At 39.0% G+C, this 16,612-nt stretch overlaps 2 protein-coding genes across 2 annotated transcripts in view; one reads left to right on the top strand and one right to left on the bottom strand.

Annotated features, from left to right (window-relative positions):
* Positions 1 to 377: 377 nt before the first annotated feature.
* On the top strand, positions 378 to 1,695 carry LOC134671505 (large ribosomal subunit protein bL33m). Its single transcript, XM_063529371.1, has 3 exons — positions 378 to 526; positions 611 to 714; positions 1,505 to 1,695. Exons 1-3 carry the CDS (start codon positions 486 to 488, stop codon positions 1,561 to 1,563), a joined length of 204 nt encoding a protein of 67 aa, XP_063385441.1. The 5' UTR covers positions 378 to 485; the 3' UTR covers positions 1,564 to 1,695.
* The window catches only part of LOC134671510 (1-phosphatidylinositol 4,5-bisphosphate phosphodiesterase), a 113,887-nt gene continuing 98,901 nt past the window's right edge, over positions 1,627 to 16,612 (bottom strand). The window contains exons 12-22 of the mRNA XM_063529376.1: positions 14,612 to 14,765; positions 13,817 to 13,974; positions 13,333 to 13,539; positions 12,358 to 12,522; positions 11,785 to 11,989; positions 11,031 to 11,162; positions 8,320 to 8,497; positions 7,440 to 7,643; positions 6,950 to 7,106; positions 6,023 to 6,112; positions 1,627 to 5,428 (exon numbers count right to left, since the gene is read on the bottom strand). Coding sequence (XP_063385446.1) covers positions 5,360 to 5,428; positions 6,023 to 6,112; positions 6,950 to 7,106; positions 7,440 to 7,643; positions 8,320 to 8,497; positions 11,031 to 11,162; positions 11,785 to 11,989; positions 12,358 to 12,522; positions 13,333 to 13,539; positions 13,817 to 13,974; positions 14,612 to 14,765 — 1,719 coding nt within the window. The 3' untranslated portion in view covers positions 1,627 to 5,359. The remainder of the gene's footprint in view (positions 5,429 to 6,022; positions 6,113 to 6,949; positions 7,107 to 7,439; positions 7,644 to 8,319; positions 8,498 to 11,030; positions 11,163 to 11,784; positions 11,990 to 12,357; positions 12,523 to 13,332; positions 13,540 to 13,816; positions 13,975 to 14,611; positions 14,766 to 16,612) is intronic.

Raw genomic sequence — 16,612 nt, 5'->3', positions numbered from 1 at the left:
ATACGTGGCATTATTTAAAAAATATTTTGTCTATGCGATTTTTATTTTTTTAACTTTTGGTAATACAGATAAAAAATATTTATATCAATACGCATATTTCTCGAGGACGACTTTAGTATTCTTTATATTGTCTAACATGGTATACCATATTGTTTTCCTCGTTATCAGAGTGGCTACCGCGAAAACAGAATTTCGAAAATTGCGGGGATCTTTCTCTTTTACTCCAATGAAGGCGTAATTAGAATGACAGAGAAAAATGCCCGTAATTTGCGAACTTCGATTTTTGCGGTTATATGCGGCCCAGCTTACAAACCTAAGTACATTTTTTATTGTGGCGACATTAGGCATCCCTTTTTGGTCGACTGTCTACTGTCATTGTCAATGTCAGTGTCAGGTGTTCTATGGTTCTAATACTTCTTGCTGTATTTATTTCTGGAGATTTTTAATTGAAAGCGAAATAAACTTGCAATTCATTACTAAACACCATGTTTCTAACAAATATATTATTTAAGAAAGCTAAAAGCAAGTAAGGAACCATCAAATATTTTCTGCTTTGTTAGGTTAGATTTGTGTTTTCGAAGTAAAATGTCTAATTCATTTCTTATTTTAGGCACATTATGGTGTTAATGGAGAGCATGGTATCAGGCCATAAGTTTAACGCTATCCGGGAACGACTGGCGGACAAATTAGAATTGATACGATTCGATCCTTACAGTAAGTAACCTATGTATTTACAAATTCCTCTATTTATAATTTGAAAGCATAACAACTGAAAAATAGTGTATAAAAATACTAGTGTAATATTATTAAGTCTATATTATCTAAATAGACTGTGATATTTTGTCAGAAAGGTATTGTTTTGTGTAGGCATATAATTGCTACCTATTTTATTTTGATTCTGTATCAAGGGGCATAAGAAACCAAGGAGGTCACATAATGCTGAGTTTATAGTATACTAAGATCTTAACTATATTTTAAAACTTTCCTTAGGGACTCAAAAAAACAGGGAAAGATGCACTTCCCTCTGTCCACACTAAAATAATCTTAATCTCCTTCTTGCATGAGAAAATAAGACAAGATCTTCCAGTATCCTCCTTAGGGAGACTGTCTTAGAAAATATGTGTGGAATGAGCCTATTCAGCTAATTATCAAGTCAATTAGGGCTGCCATCTCTAAATTTGCTGAACCCAGACAAAGACTAAAAAAACCAGACCATTGACGTAAATCGCATTTTTTCCCGGATATGTATTTATACGGTTTTTACCTACTTTATACACTAAATAAATAATTAAATTCAATAAGGTGTTAATTATCACACATATAATTAACCCCCCCGATGGCCTCCAAACTAGGACAATCTGGGGAAACCTGGACAGATGGCAGCCCTAGGTAAAATTAATAATTCTCTCATTTGATAATAATTGATCAACAAGGATCAAAATTTTCATTGTTTGGTTTTTTAATATTTTTACTTTTTTAAATAATATTTTTTTATTAATTACAGTTCGGCAGCTAAGTCTGTACAAGGAAAGGAAGAAGATTAGGAGCATCAAGTCATCATAAATCAGGTTCTAATAATATCGTACTTTAATGTAGGTAGTCCTTAAACTTAAATAATAGCCAGTGTTGTGTTTAAAATGTTTTAATTTAATTATTGTACATTAAAACAATAAATAAATCTTTGGATACAACATATTTTTATTATAGCTATTTGATGGTTAAGTACTGTTGAATGGTTAGCATTTTCAGTTATAATTATGCAATCAATGCACTTGCACAAACTCTAGCTTAAGAAGTAGATGTATTGTCTATGACACGGCAGATGGCATCCCTTAAGGTCTGGTTTCCTAGGATAGCGGTGCCGTCATATAGCGGCCGTCTCCATACAAAATACTACTCATACTAAGTTAGCCATATTATTTTGCATGGAGATGGCCTCTATATGATGGTATCACTATCCTAGGAAAACCGAGCTATACATGATATTTATAGTATGGGCAACCCATTTCTGTTTCTAAAAAAAGGCGATAAATTGAAAATATAAATCATACTTCTGTGCTTTTGAATTTCAAGCCTTTTGTCTTAGTATCAAAAATGATTAGCCAGACTATAAAGGATGCAATCATACCATAAATAAACTCTACATTATAAATGCTAGCCATTCTGTAAATCCGCTTTTTCATTAAAACCCTCTGATAATATAATATGCAGAGCAATGTGTTAAACTATGCTCAATACAATGAATTTAGAATATATGCTTTACTTTGACCCTTAACGCTACTCGGTTCATACTGCATGCAATCAAAATACAAAATACATCAAGTGCCAATACATACTGCTCAGAAAGTGCCTTATTTATATCAAGCTCTTACAATGCTAATTGAAAATGATTAAATTTAGTAAAATAAATAGATACCAAAACGTTTGACACTCACATGCCCAGTCCTTAATTTCGTAAACAATCCTAAAAATGCTTTCAAGAGCTCCGTGAATCTTAAATTCACTCCAGTAGGCCAATTCTGGATATCCCCCCTACTTATATCACAATTCCAAAAACTAGCTAGTTTCAAAATGTTAAATTTCGTTTCATCAACAACTACGAAAAGATTTTTTTGTTCACATTTCCTCATAATATCTAAAATACAGTTTTATTATCATTAGCAAAGTCAATAAAGTGCAATCGTAAATATTAGTTTTACAACATAATATTGATTATTAATTGTAAAATTTTTGCAATACATTTTTATTACGTTAATAAACACTTATGATTTATTCTCACTATCTTTTTTAAAACTATGATTTAGAATAAATATATTTTAGAAAGAATTTATTATTATATAACAATTTTAACGTCCTAAGATTTTCTACAATGTTATTACATTTATGTAATTCATAAATTGAATCTAAAGTAGAATGTCAACCACTTTATGTAGTAAGTATGTCAAAATATGTAAGAAGTGTATCTTTTATTTAAATTCACGATACAATTGCACTTACATCATGTACTTTTATCCTATAATGAAATTGACTAGAAATCAACAGATGGGTACCTCGAATAGACACCTAAATAAGTTTTACTCTATTTTACATTGTGGTAAATTCAACCACAGATTGACAAACGAAGAAATAAAGTTTTCAAAATATATTCCTAATTAATATTGACATCAAAAGAGTCCACCTACACTAATAATTGATTTGAAATCAAATAAGTAGTTCAAATATATTGATTGAATAATTAATTTAATCTCTTTGGCTTATTATTACGTCATTACAGTAATTAGTTTATGTATTACTTAGTATTAGACTTATGACAACAATTAGTGTAACTAAAAGTTAATATTCAGTATCATGAGATAGAGTAGTTTGGTCCACTAGCAACGAGAAAGTATGAGAGTATAAAATTGGAATGGAATGATAGTATAGTTATACTCTTAGATACCTCCATACATTTTTAGGAAACAGTATGAAATATGAATAGTATGTTTTTAAGAGTCTAAAACTACGAAGTATCTTTTAAAAAATGGCATTACATGCTATAGTTTCGGTCGAAGTCTAAAAAACAAATTTTAATAAAAATTTAGATCCATACAATATTAATCATAGATCTGTAGTTTATTTTTGAAATTGGGGCAGTACTACTAGCTGGGAATGTATGAAAGCTACACTGTTAATTATGTCTACAAAACCGGTTATTGCAATTTCAACCCTACATTCTACAGTTGTTTTAACACTTTTAGATTTTAATTCTTGAGATGGGATCCACAGAATACAAGGCCATTATTCAAAATATTGCTTTCAAGTAATTTTAGACCACTAAAAATTAAACTATAATTTATTAAGTATTTCCCCAATCCTTTCATGAGATCTGAAAGAAAATTACCTATTTAATTTTCAGTGACCTCATACAATAGGGCTGATGAATGCTATTTATTTAAAATTTCACAGCTATAATTTTATTATTTTCGTGAAATATTTTTGGCATTTGATCCCTTACCAACATTTAAAATTAATATTTCGCTTAAAGTATAAGTACTTTCAATAATATAAATTATATAAAGTTATACATACATTGTCATGGGGATAGGAAAAGATACTGTTAAAATTTAAAAATGTGGGTATATCTTACCTATTGCTTTCATTAATTAAATAAAACTAGCATATAATTGTCAAATAGTCATTTTCAGAGCCACACGAACCCGCCGCCAAAAAGCCGCTCCCATACAATCGGAAGTTAGGTTCCCATTTTGAAACGACAAAATGATAAAAAACGATAAATTATATGGTACTTGAATGGTCATGTAAAACTTCAAGATATTCCAGAATGCCATTTTAAAATGTGAGCACAGAAAGGACCCCAGGACAAAACCTGAATTTGACAGCGATTCAGGGTCGAATCATGATATCCCTTTCTAACTTATGGCACTATCCCTTTCGGCTATTTAAGGTTGTCAAAATTTAAGTCATTATCTTATCTGCGGTCGTGCACGCTAAGGGACGTCAAGTTGTGTCAACCCTAATAATTGCTCGGAGCAATGCTGAGCCGAACGGAGCCAAGTTTGCCCGAAGTCAGGAGCTCCCCACTGGCGTAACTTGGATTGTATGGCGGCGGATAGATTCGTATGACCCTAAGGAAGAAATCTAAACAGAAGACTAGTATTTTACTGGAAGTGTCTAAACTAAAAGGGATTAAATATTACCCGTAGAAAGAACATGATATTTCCCATTTCCATACAACTTACAATGTAAAGTTTGCTTATATTTAGTCAATTTTAATAATTAATAACCGAAAAGGCCGAAACAACAGATTTCAGTTCGTCAATATTTCTCGATAAATTTCTCGTTCCAATTTTGATTAACACGTTATTAATTACTTACTTTCTAAAATATATGCTAATAAATAATGACGCTGAAAATTATTTCTAAATAAATTGTTCAATGCTTAAATATAATAAGGGCGAGTTTACAACGAACAAATTAAAATATTGACATTGACAGCTGTCATTGTACCACATATGTACAAAATACCTAAGATTTAGTGGTAACAGTTTTCGCTAAATAAAATAAACGTCGCTTATATATGACGTAAATATATCTTAAATATAACGAGGTGAATTAAACACACTAATTTAAATTTTCTAAAAAAATATATGAAAATTCATCTAAACCTCAAACAAATGGTCACTCTGGAACTTTGGATTGACATGGAATTAATCTTAGGTAGTAAATATATTAATTTATTAAATTTATTTTATGAAGAGATCACTTCACACTTGCCAGTTCACTGGCTCGAGTCACTCGCCTCAGTGGCCGCTGGCACACAAGTCAATTGCTCGAAAAGAGGAGCAATGTCGGGGTACTTTCATGCGAAGAACTCCGTTTTGCTCGAGTTGTCGAACTCTGACTCCTCCATCTTGTACAGCTCGATCAGCTGAAAAAGCGAAACGAATAAAAAAATCCGACCTAAAAAGGCAGAAAAAAATTTCGCGTCTTTTTTATTGACAAAGTTGGCTTGCCCGAGTAGGTATGTGTTGCTTAACATCGAACTCTGATAAATCCATTCGACCCTCATAGGAACTATCTACCCTTTTCTTAATTTACTAAAATCTGACAATTGGATTTACCCGAGTTTGAAGTTAAGCGACTCATTTTGGGACCAAGTTTTTTTGAAATTTAGAACAAATAAAAACTGGCATTATGATATTAAGGTGCAATGAAACCAAAGCGGCTGTGTTTGCTCATACCACAGAATAAATAATAGTACTACCGCATAGAAAGGACACTTCCTACAAAACCGAAGTTTGACCGTGATATAGGGACGAATCATGCAGTCCCTTTCTAATATATGGCACTATCCCTTTCGACTATTTAGGGTTTCCAAAATTCAATTAATTATCTTATCTGTTGGTCGAGCACGCAAAGGGACGCCAAGTTGTGTCAAGCCTAATTAATTGCTCGGAGCAATGCTGAGCCGAACAGAGCCGAGAATGCCCGAAAGGAGTGTCACCCCACTGCTCTTACTTACGTTATCAACGTCCTTGGAGAGCTCGTCCATCTGCTTGTCGTGCGTGACCTTGAGCTTCTCCTTCTCGCGATTCTGCTTGATCGTCGCCGTCTGAGAACATAAAACATAACAAATTATGTTATTTACAGACATAGAAGCTTTTTTGGCAAATAGACTGATTTGAACTTTCACGATTATTACACATTATTAAATTGTACAACGGAACTTAATCGCGTAGTTAACTTTTAAGATTTACCTCCGACGTTTCGAAGACGGCGTTGTCCCCATTGAGGGTACATCAACTCAGCCAAGCGATCAAATAACGCAATGTAATGAAACTCGCACGCGAGTGCTCGCACCGTCTAAATGAGCCCTAAGAGTGTGGCACTTCCGCAAATGACTAGTAAGTCCAATGCGAGAGCGGGAGCCGCGACCGCATAGCTGGCAGGAGAATGCCTTGCCCGGTCAGGCCGGGAGGTCTTTGCACAGCAGTGGAACACAATGTAGACTACTAAAAAAAAAACCGGCCAAGTGCGAGTCGGACTCGCGTTTCTAGGGTTCCGTACATAAGTCCGACTCACGCTTGACAGCACATTTCGAAGAGGTTTTCCTGTCACATACAAGCAAAGAACAATTTTGTGTATTTTTTTCAAAATTTTAGACCCAGTAGTTTCGGAGATAAAGGGGGGGGGATGGTCATATTTCGGCTATTTTTTTAAATAACTTCGAACCTATGTATTTTAAAATGATAAAAAAAAACATGCCCATCTTTAGGTCACTAATTTACATATGTGTACCAAATTTCAACTTAATTGGTCCAATAGTTTCAAAGAAAATAGGCTGTGACAGACGGACAGACAGACAGACGCACGAGTGATCTTATATGATCACTCGTGCGTCCGTTTTTTCCTTTTGAGGTACGGAACCCTAAAAAAAAGACCAACTCACTTTCCGTTCCTCCATGAACTTCTTGGTGTTGTTCTGCTTCTTCTCCCTGAGCCGGCGGTCCTTCTCCTGCTTGGTCTTCAGCGTCTTGTCGTTGGCCACCTCCTTGCTGGTCTCCATGCTGATCTTGGCCTGCCGCCCGTTCATGTCTTTCAGCTCCCTGGAAACAACATGTCAATTTACCTCTCCGAAACCTGACTACGGATTTTGCCTGTACGTACAGAGTAGTAAATGGATAAGATTGATACAAGCAGATAGACCAAATATTAACGGAATGGAATGGTGGCCGCTTTCGGACTAAAGGAGCGTCAGGCGTCCGCTGGCTCGTTGGGTGGACGACATTCGGAAGATTGTGGGTCACTTCTGAATGAGCTTAGCTCAGGACCGGGAAGAGTCGCGTACTCGGAGAGAGCTATATGCTCAGCAGTGGAGAAACCGGCTTAATAAGTTCCAACGCGCGCTCGGTTGCTTAGTCTTTGATCTTACGACGTACCTCTCGTGCTTGGCTTCCAGCTGCTTCATCTGGACCTGTTGGGTCGTCTCCATCATCTTCTTGAGCAGTTCTCGCTGCTCGTCCAAACGGCTGCGGGCTGAGCTCCATTCCTCGAGACGGTGCTTGGCCACCAGCTCGCTCCACGCCGCTGATTGGTCGGTGACAAGCTTTCGGAAGGCCGCGTCGTTGCTTAGCTGCTCTTTGCTGGAAATTAAAGTAATACATGTATTTTATTTATATTTAACCGTTAGTAATTTCACGAATTGTGAAAAAAAGGCTGTGACAAACAGTCATCTCATAAGTGATAATTAAGGAAAGGCCAAGCCTTTTCGTAGATTCGGAGTGTCCATAAAAGTTGTTAAGAATGACATCGTGAAGTTGTTGTATATTTTAACTGGTCAGCTAAAACAGCGCGTTTATTGCCACACCCTCGTCACATCGTACCTAGAATTAACTTTGCACCAATGTTATTATGATGTTGCATCGAACACCACCCTAATGTAGATAGTAGTACTCACTTTTAGAGCATTCCACGGGCTGTCCCATACAAACGCATTTTGTTTCCTGTGTTGCGACCTTTTTTCGGCATTTAGAGCAGGCGATTATTTTTCTGTGCATATTTTTGACCATTTGTCATAGAAAAGGAAACTCTTATTACGCAAATCTTTAGAAAATTCGCGTTTGTCAGGACAAACGGTAGACAATTTCATGGAATGCTCCTTTTTCCCGTTGATGAATATCTGAACTATCTCAAGCGCGCTGCACTGTGGCTTCTGCATGACGAGCTTCTTGGCGTGGCGCTGCACCTGGCCTTCAGCTCCTTCTGCTTGCGGCCAGTTTTGAAGGCATCAAACACCACCCTAATCTAATTAGTACTTACTTCTTCCCCTTGATGAGTTTCTCAAGCGCGCTGCACTGCGTCTTCTGCATGGCGAGTTTCTCCTTGGCGTGGCGTTTGCGCATGGCTTCTAGCTCCTTCTGCTGCTTGCGGCCAGTTTTGACGAAGCCCTTCTCTTGGCGGAGGGACTCTACTGTGATTGGCTCGAATACTAGAGGCTCTGTAAAGAATAGGGACGGTTGAATTTGATTAGGGTTGTAAAAAATTTACGATTCATATTTAGTATCGAGGTAAGGGACCATTGGGCAGTCGGGAGGCTCGGGCACCCCCTTGTAAATCAGAACTCATTACTTACCGTCCCTACCTAAATAGAATACATATTAACTCACATTATAGACGGGTCTAACGCGAATTATCAAGGTAAATCAAGGTAATTGAATATAATTCGCGTTAGACCCGTCTATAATGTGAGTTAATATGTATTCAAAACGCGAAAGTTCTAAATAGAATAATTTTATTCAGAGACCAAACTTTTATATCCGCAACGCAGGCTTCGTCAGGTAAACACAAATTTACAATCAGCTACAGGCATCGTCACAAAAAACTACAGCCTAAATAGCAAACGAAATCTAGTTTAATGGTTAAAAATCTAGCAGAGCAGCCACATCTGAAAATTACGAAATCATAATAATCAGAAGTATACATTTGGTTTAGTTTCCCGATGTTATATACGGTTACTAAGCGTGGTAAGACAGTATACTTCATACGCTGCTTACCTGTCTCAGCTATCCTTACAGTCTTAACGGTTCTTTGATATCTGAGCATCTTGACACCACAATTTATATTAAGTAAACACACCACAAATTATATCTATGAAAAAATCATTAGAAATAGACCAAGAAAAGTCTGCAACGATTTTGATAGCAAACGCAGTGCAGCTGTTATTTTAAACGTCAAACTTCTATGAAATTATGACGTATAAGGGTGGAATCACATTTGTCAGCATCGAGCATTTTGTATACGAGAAATCGCTCTTCACTATGAAGATGCGTATGCGTCAGGAAACTGAAAGCATGCGTACGTATCTTTATACTGACGAGCGATGCTGATAGGTGTGATTCCACCCTGAATAACACGTGCACTGCATGTGCTATCAAAATCGTTGCCGACTTTGCCTAACTCTAAATGATAATTGATAACTACACTATTTCGACTAGTACTAAACTAAATCCGAAACTTTCATCAAACTGAAGTTTTCGCTCGAACTGCAGGGAATTTTCGAATCGTTTATTTATTTAAATATCGGTTCAAACTCACAGGCATTAGCGGTTTTCCAGAGCGAAATTTATTATAAAATTTGTATCGTCAATAATGAACTACTTAGCCAGTTTCACATATTTAATTTCATTAGGTACGATTGTAATATATAATTTGTAGAATTTTGCACCTTGAATAAAAAAACAGTACATAAAGTACAACTATCGTGCCTTCCACACAGACTTACATATACAGGGTGTTTGGTACATCGTTTGCCAAATTAAAACGGCGGATAGGTTGAGTCATTTGCTATCTACTCATGCCTAGAAAAATGATTAGTTATGGTTTTTTTACTACTGAACAAGTAAAAATTTGAAATTTACGAAAAACTGGCATAGAGCTGAAAAAAATGTGCGCAAAATTAAAAATTCTAGGCCTGGGAAGATAGCAAATGACTCAACCTATCTGCCGTTTTAATTTGGCAAGCGATGTACCAAACACCCTGTATATACAATATACAATATAACACATAAAAATAATTACCCACCTATATAAAATCCTATGAATCTTCATTCTTTATCAAGTATAAAATTTGTTCACGTTTCACATTCACACACGTAATATAGCAAATGTTAAATCGTTTAAGGGTTCCGCCACATAAATATGTCGACGCGGAATCGGCAAAATCCGACAGGACAAAACTTTACGGCTACGCAATAAGAGCGAAAAAGTCGTCGTTCGGCTCGGCTCGCATCGGCCGGCCGGAATAAGAATTCGTTTATTGTTTACCGTTGTTGTTATAAAGCTTTTTCCTAACGGATTTTGCCGAATGCGCGTCGATATATGTGGGGAGTCCCTTAGTGTCAGTAAGACCCAAAATGTTTCGTTTGAACATTATAGGTCGGGAGATAGCAACGCTTCAGCTCTCACCTTAGACCAACCTGAATAAATGAAGCATCTGAAAATATCTCTTACGCGGTCGGTGTACGCTCCAGTTCAATATAAATTATGATTCCACGGCTATTTGCGACTCGTAAACATATCTCGGATATTATAATGACCTTGGACGGCTGGCGGCGTGAAAGTTCATGTGTTTTGGTTTTTGTTTTTATTAGGCCACATCTAATACGGACGTCTGTGAATAATCGTTAAAATGCGAATGTTCGGTTCTTTTCACCCAGGGTAAGGGTATTTTTTTGGGTAATAAAATTTATTACCCTATTCCTATTTAATAGGAATGTATATATAAATAGGAATGTATATTGTCGCCTAGTACAAGCCTTCCTAAGCTAAGTTTAGACGAAGCCAGTGCCAGCGCTGGCTTGTTATTGGCCTCGTATGAACCATATTTAACACCTGTGTTAAATATGGTTCATACGATCTCTCGCATCTCTCTCGTTCTCTCTCGCTCTCGACGCATCTGCATCGCGATGGTGCGTTCCCGGTCCACGCTTATGAACGCATCTTCAAGCCTCCTATCCCATGATTCTACTGACCTTCCTTCTTGTCCTCGATCTGCACCTTCTTCTCGGGGCCGCTCTCCTCGATGCCCATCTGCTTCATGTTGTCGGTGCGCTCCTTCGCCGCGCCCATGAACGCGCGGGGGTCGGACAGGGCCGCCATGAAGTCTGCAAACAAAATGTGGCTTACAAGAAAGAAAATGTTTTGTTTTGCAACAAGAATGTATTTCAGAAACATATATATTTTATTCAGAGATCGTGACACGTCAAACAAGCGTACACTGAGAGAAAAGTACAACAAAAATACACTTAGAATTACAAAAATAAACTTAATCCGGGGACAAGGAGAGTTAACTAATAGGAACAAATTGACTTTTGCAATTTCTATTAGTTCTTGCAATTTCTATTATCTGTTTGTTGAAATTATATTTGGGATTACTGAGCTGTTTGTAGAAATAAATAAACTTTACAGAAATAGTGAAACGTCCATAATTATTACTAAAACTTAATTTTTTCCCCCAATACAGAACTGTTTTTTAACTCCTAGTGATGATTTTTCTCTCAGTGTACTGTACAACAGTACAAACAGTATACAACGCACGCGGTGTCACAAGCTCGTTGTCGACTCTTTATAAACATGTATTTCTTCTGTAGAAGTCGGTGCAAAGTTAGATGAGAAGATAGATGTGCCGCTATAGCCAACTTGCAAACCGTCCAAGGGCCTATTTATATGCCTAGGTAGTGGTTCTTTGGCCTAGGAGTTGGATGATCATGACTCGTCAACACTAACCTTCAAAGCCGTCCGGTACGTAGATCTTCAGCTCGATATTACAGAACAGCATGGGAAGCGACATTGGGAAGTTAGCTTCTGTCCGCAGAGAAATGTGACGGTAGCCGGCTTGCAGACCGTCCAGGGGTAGGATTCTCTGCCCGAGGAGCTTGCCGTTTTCATCGTAAACGCCAAAACGGAGGACGGCCAAGTCTGGGAGGACGACCTGGGGACAGAGATTTCTGTTAATAGATTAATCCCAACGTCCCAGCACTTTAAAATTCCAACCTCGAAGTTCCCAGAGCCCAGGAGTTTAAACCTTATGTACATTTTGTAGAAAATCGCGTGTGACATTGGTATATTAAAGGTAACATTTCTGCCGACGTGATATCGAGTCCGCGAGACAGTAGAGGTTAAAACTTATCGCGATGCGGATAACTGAGTGATTCGAATACTGCCTTGCAATGTAGCTATAGTCTCAATAGAGAAACAGCCAAGTAAGCCAGCCAATTCAAATGAACACAATTTGCGTACTAATCTGCTCATCAAGTTGCCACTCGAATCTCAACCTTAATAATACATCATAAGACTTACCTTTCGGAACAGGAACGGTTCTTCATTGTACACAGGATTCAGTCCATTGGCGGGCACCATTCGTGTTCTAAACTCTTTCCGGATGGTGTCGGTGGGTAGACCATACATGTCGACTTCTACGTATGTGCCGATCTTCTTGTCTGACAAGAACTGGCCGGCAATTACCTGGTAAAGAAATAGGGATTTGTTATTTAAAAATACATATATTGAGAGGCAGTAAATTTGTCTATGCCAAGCGAAAACGGCCGGATGTACCTAAGGGCCGGGCTGGGTATACTAGGTCCTTCTTATTTCCTCTCGGTGTACCGCAGGGTCCTAGGTCCAACTTACTTGTACAGAACATTGGGCCGCTATCACCCCGTCGACCGGAGCATCGGCAAAAGGGTCGAAGCTCCTGTCCGCGCGCCTCATGAAGTCCGGTTTGAGGAGGTATCCGCAGTTGCCGTTGTATTCGAACTTGCTCTGGGTGCTCTAAGGTTACTACACTAAGTAGTCCTACTTATTTGCCCAGGGTGTACTCCAAGGTACTCCACTAGGTCCAACTTACTTGTACAGAACATTGGGCCGCTATCACCCCGTCGACCGGAGTATCGGCAAAAGGGTCGAAGCTCCTGTCAGCGCGCCTCATGAAGTCCGGTTTGAGGAGGTATCCGCAGTTGCCGTTGTATTCGAACTTGCTCTGGGTGCTCTAAGGTTACTACACTAAGTCCTACTTATTTGCCCAAGGTGCACTCCAAGGTACTCCACTGGGTCCAACTTACTTGTACAGAACATTGAGCCGCTATCACACCGTCGACCGGAGCATCGGCAAAAGGGTCGAAGCTCCTGTCCGCGCGCCTCATGAAGTCCGGTTTGAGGAGGTATCCGCAGTTGCCGTTGTATTCGAACTTACTCTGGGTGTACCTAAGGGTACTACAATAAGCCCTATTATTAGCCCAGGGTGTACTCCAAGGTACTCCACTAGGTCCAACTTACTTGTACAGAACATTGGGCCGCTATCACCCCGTCGACCGGAGCATCGGCAAAAGGGTCGAAGCTCCTGTCCGCGCGCCTCATGAAGTCCGGTTTGAGGAGGTATCCGCAGTTGCCGTTGTATTCGAACTTGCCCTGGTTGAGCTGCATAGGGAGGTCTGAGGTTTGGAAGTTGAGGGACACCATTTGGCAGCCGGCGTTCCAGAACACCTGGGGAAAGAGAATAAGCTTGTTAATTGTATGTGGCTATATAAATTGTTACTGGGCGGGTCACGTCTGTCGCATGCATCCGGATAGGTGGGCTATTATAGCCACCAAGTGGATGCCGCAAAAGAAGCGTGGACGTGGCAGGCCCAGACGGAGATGGCGGGACGACTTGGACGCCTTCATCAGTAACTGGCCAGGAAAAGCACAACGGGGTTGTGGAAATCAAGGGGGAGGCCTTTGCCCACCAGTGGGAAAACAATTATGACGTTATTTTTCATACCTGAGGCATGTAGTTGGAAGAGTCAGCTCGGGTGCCCTTAGGGTAGATTCTGGACATCTGCCTCTTGTTGTAGTTGACGAAATCTATCGCTTGCTGCTTCAGGTAATTCATGCCGGTCGTCTCGGCGAAGGAAGACATGTTGTGGTAGATGTTCTTTTCTGTAAGCAAAAGTTTACGATTAAACCCCTTGTCTTCCACGAAAATAAAAATAGAGATAGAATTACTTTTTAACTGCCGTTTGTCATATAAAAAAGTGCATGCAAACTCCAACAAAATAGATACAAATAATTACTTTAATAGCAATTATTAGAGGTCCCAACGCATCGTTCGCGCTAGTTGTTAGTACAGTGTCAAAAAGAGAGATCCTCAGTTGTTTTCTATAGCGATAAAGTCTTCCCTTCCCAATTGTCAGTAGTCATCTACTAGTGGTAAAGTAATCACTTTTAGTCATCCAGACACACTTTTGTCAACCATAGAAGATAGCAAATGATGTATTTTAGTGGAACCTACTCAACGGCTGAAGCGAGTCATCGCCTGGCAAGGCTTCCCAGCTGTCACTAGATGGCGTTAGTAGTATAAGCTACTTAGTCTCAGCGATGGGGTTGTCATGATGTTTTCATAACTGTCAATAGATGGTGCAAGTAATACTTACTCTCAGCCTCCTCGAATCCTTGGAACTTGATGGGCTGCGCGTAGTTCACCATGGAAGAGAGCCAAGGATGCACGTTGGTGGTGTTGTCATTATCGCCTACCAAGTTCCCATAACTGTCAATAGATGGCGCTAGTAATACTTACTCTCAGCCTCTTCGAATCCTTGGAACTTGATGGGCTGCGCGTAGTTGACCATGGAGGACAGCCAGGGGTGCACGTTGGTGGTGGAGCCGGTGTACGCCACGGGTGGAGGCGCGTCGTCGCCAGCTGTCGCTGCTTCCGCCACTATTTCTTCGGGCTGGACAGGTTACTTTTGTGATTACACAAAAAAGTCGTGTCTTCAAGTTTGACAGTTGAAAAAGATGGTGCTGTACGTCGCCTGTTTTTTCGACTTCGACTTTTGAAAACTATAGCCATACAGCGATAACTTTCATTACCTGTTGATTTTGCCATACACTTTACATTTAATTCTTTTGCTTACAGGTTCTATAACGTTCGAAAAGCTCTCTCAATTTCCTCAGGATTCCATCCATATTCGGGCCCTTTAAAATAATGAGAGAATTTTCCAATAATCCCCTCCTTTTTGTTACTGACCTTTTGGTTGCCAAATAAGTCAACTGACGCGCACTTACAGCTCAAAATCAACTTTCGTAGACAAGGTTCACGATGACGCGCCGCACACGATAGGCGTGGCATTTAAGGGCTAATAAATGACCATCTTGGCTTTAATATCTATCCTCATATTTGAGGCCCAAGTATATACCTATAGTACTTCTTCAGTTCCATGAAATTTAACCCATATTCAACAGAGGTGCATTATGTTTCGTTAAATTTTCAAACAAATAAAAATCCACTCTATTCCCTGCACTATAGGTTCAAATTTCAATGGCAAATTTTGGGTTTTTCATTTGTATTTATTTATTTATTTTAAACTTTATTGCACATACAAAAAGTACAACAGGCGGACTTAATGCCGGTATAGGCATTCTCTACCAGTCAACCATAGGGCGAAACAGAAAAGCGTCCATGTGGGTGCAGTGAGAAATAAACAGAAAAAAAACGTAACTTTTGAGCGAAGTAAAATATCAACATTCTAAATACCTACTATATACATATAATTATGTTATACCATAAGACTAAGAGTACACTAAATACATAGATAGATATAATATATATATATAAACACAAGGATATATACAAATACATATAATTGCACATGCGTTAAGGGTTACCTACCTACTAATTCCTACTGTGCCTGTCTTAGCAGGTGGTTATAAAGCAAACGTTTGAAAGTTAACTTGCTTGGAGCCTGTCTGATCGTCAGAGGGAGCGAATTCCAGAGGCGGATTGCTTGTACGGTGAAGGAAGAAGAGAGAAAACCACTATGGTGAGGAAATACCGAAAGTTTAAGAGAGCGGGAGGAACGTAGTTCACAACCCGGGCGAGGGGTTACAAAACTGACTCTACATTTTAGATAACTGGGAGCAGATGACTCGAACAGTATCGAAAAAAGCAAACAAAGAATTCTGAGAGTCCTACGCTGCCGAATAGGGAGCCAGTTAAGCTGGCGACGGTAATGAGATATGTGGTCGTACTTGCGTAGACCGAAAATAAAACGAATACCGTTATTGAGCAAGCGATCTAGCCTGTTAAGTGAACACTGTGAAATGTTTGTTGTGCACACGTCAGCGTAATCGATGAGCGGAAGTATTAGTGACTGCACAAGTAATTTTTTGGTGGATATTGGGAGAAAGTTTTTTAAGGGATATAGAGAGCGTAAAGTACCAGTGACCTTTCGACTAACCTCCGAAAGTTGCCTCCCAAGATAGATGCCTGTCGATTATAATACCGAGATCCTTAACCTGGCTCGAGAAAGGTATTGACGAACCATCAAACATTATTGGTGATACAGAAGCGGTGTCCAAATACAGAAGTTGACGCTGGCTTCCCACAATGATGGCCTGACACTTAGATGGATTTACAGATATGCCGAAGCGATTCGACCAATCAGCTATGAAGTTCAGGTCATCATTGATGGCTGCTATGGCAGAGTTAATATCGATAACATCGGCTTGTGTGTACAACTGCAAATCATCTGCATACAGATGGTGAGCACCCTGATTCCCGAAGTGATGTGGTTAATAA

The sequence above is a fragment of the Cydia fagiglandana genome, chromosome 15 (genome assembly GCF_963556715.1).
Source record: "Cydia fagiglandana chromosome 15, ilCydFagi1.1, whole genome shotgun sequence".
Classification (NCBI taxonomy): Eukaryota; Metazoa; Arthropoda; class Insecta; order Lepidoptera; family Tortricidae; genus Cydia; species Cydia fagiglandana.
Note: the sequence above shows the minus strand (reverse complement) of the source record. Positions and strands in the feature narration are given on the sequence as shown.

Excerpts from the sequence above, each read along its gene's own strand:
- LOC134671505 (XM_063529371.1), top strand. The coding sequence starts at position 486 with ATGTTTCTAACAAATATATTATTTAAGAAAGCTAAAAGCAA. Across the intron at positions 527-610 it reads TTTAAGAAAGCTAAAAGCAA|GCACATTATGGTGTTAATGG; the intron begins GTAAGGAACCAT and ends TTCTTATTTTAG. Across the intron at positions 715-1,504 it reads GATACGATTCGATCCTTACA|TTCGGCAGCTAAGTCTGTAC; the intron begins GTAAGTAACCTA and ends TATTAATTACAG.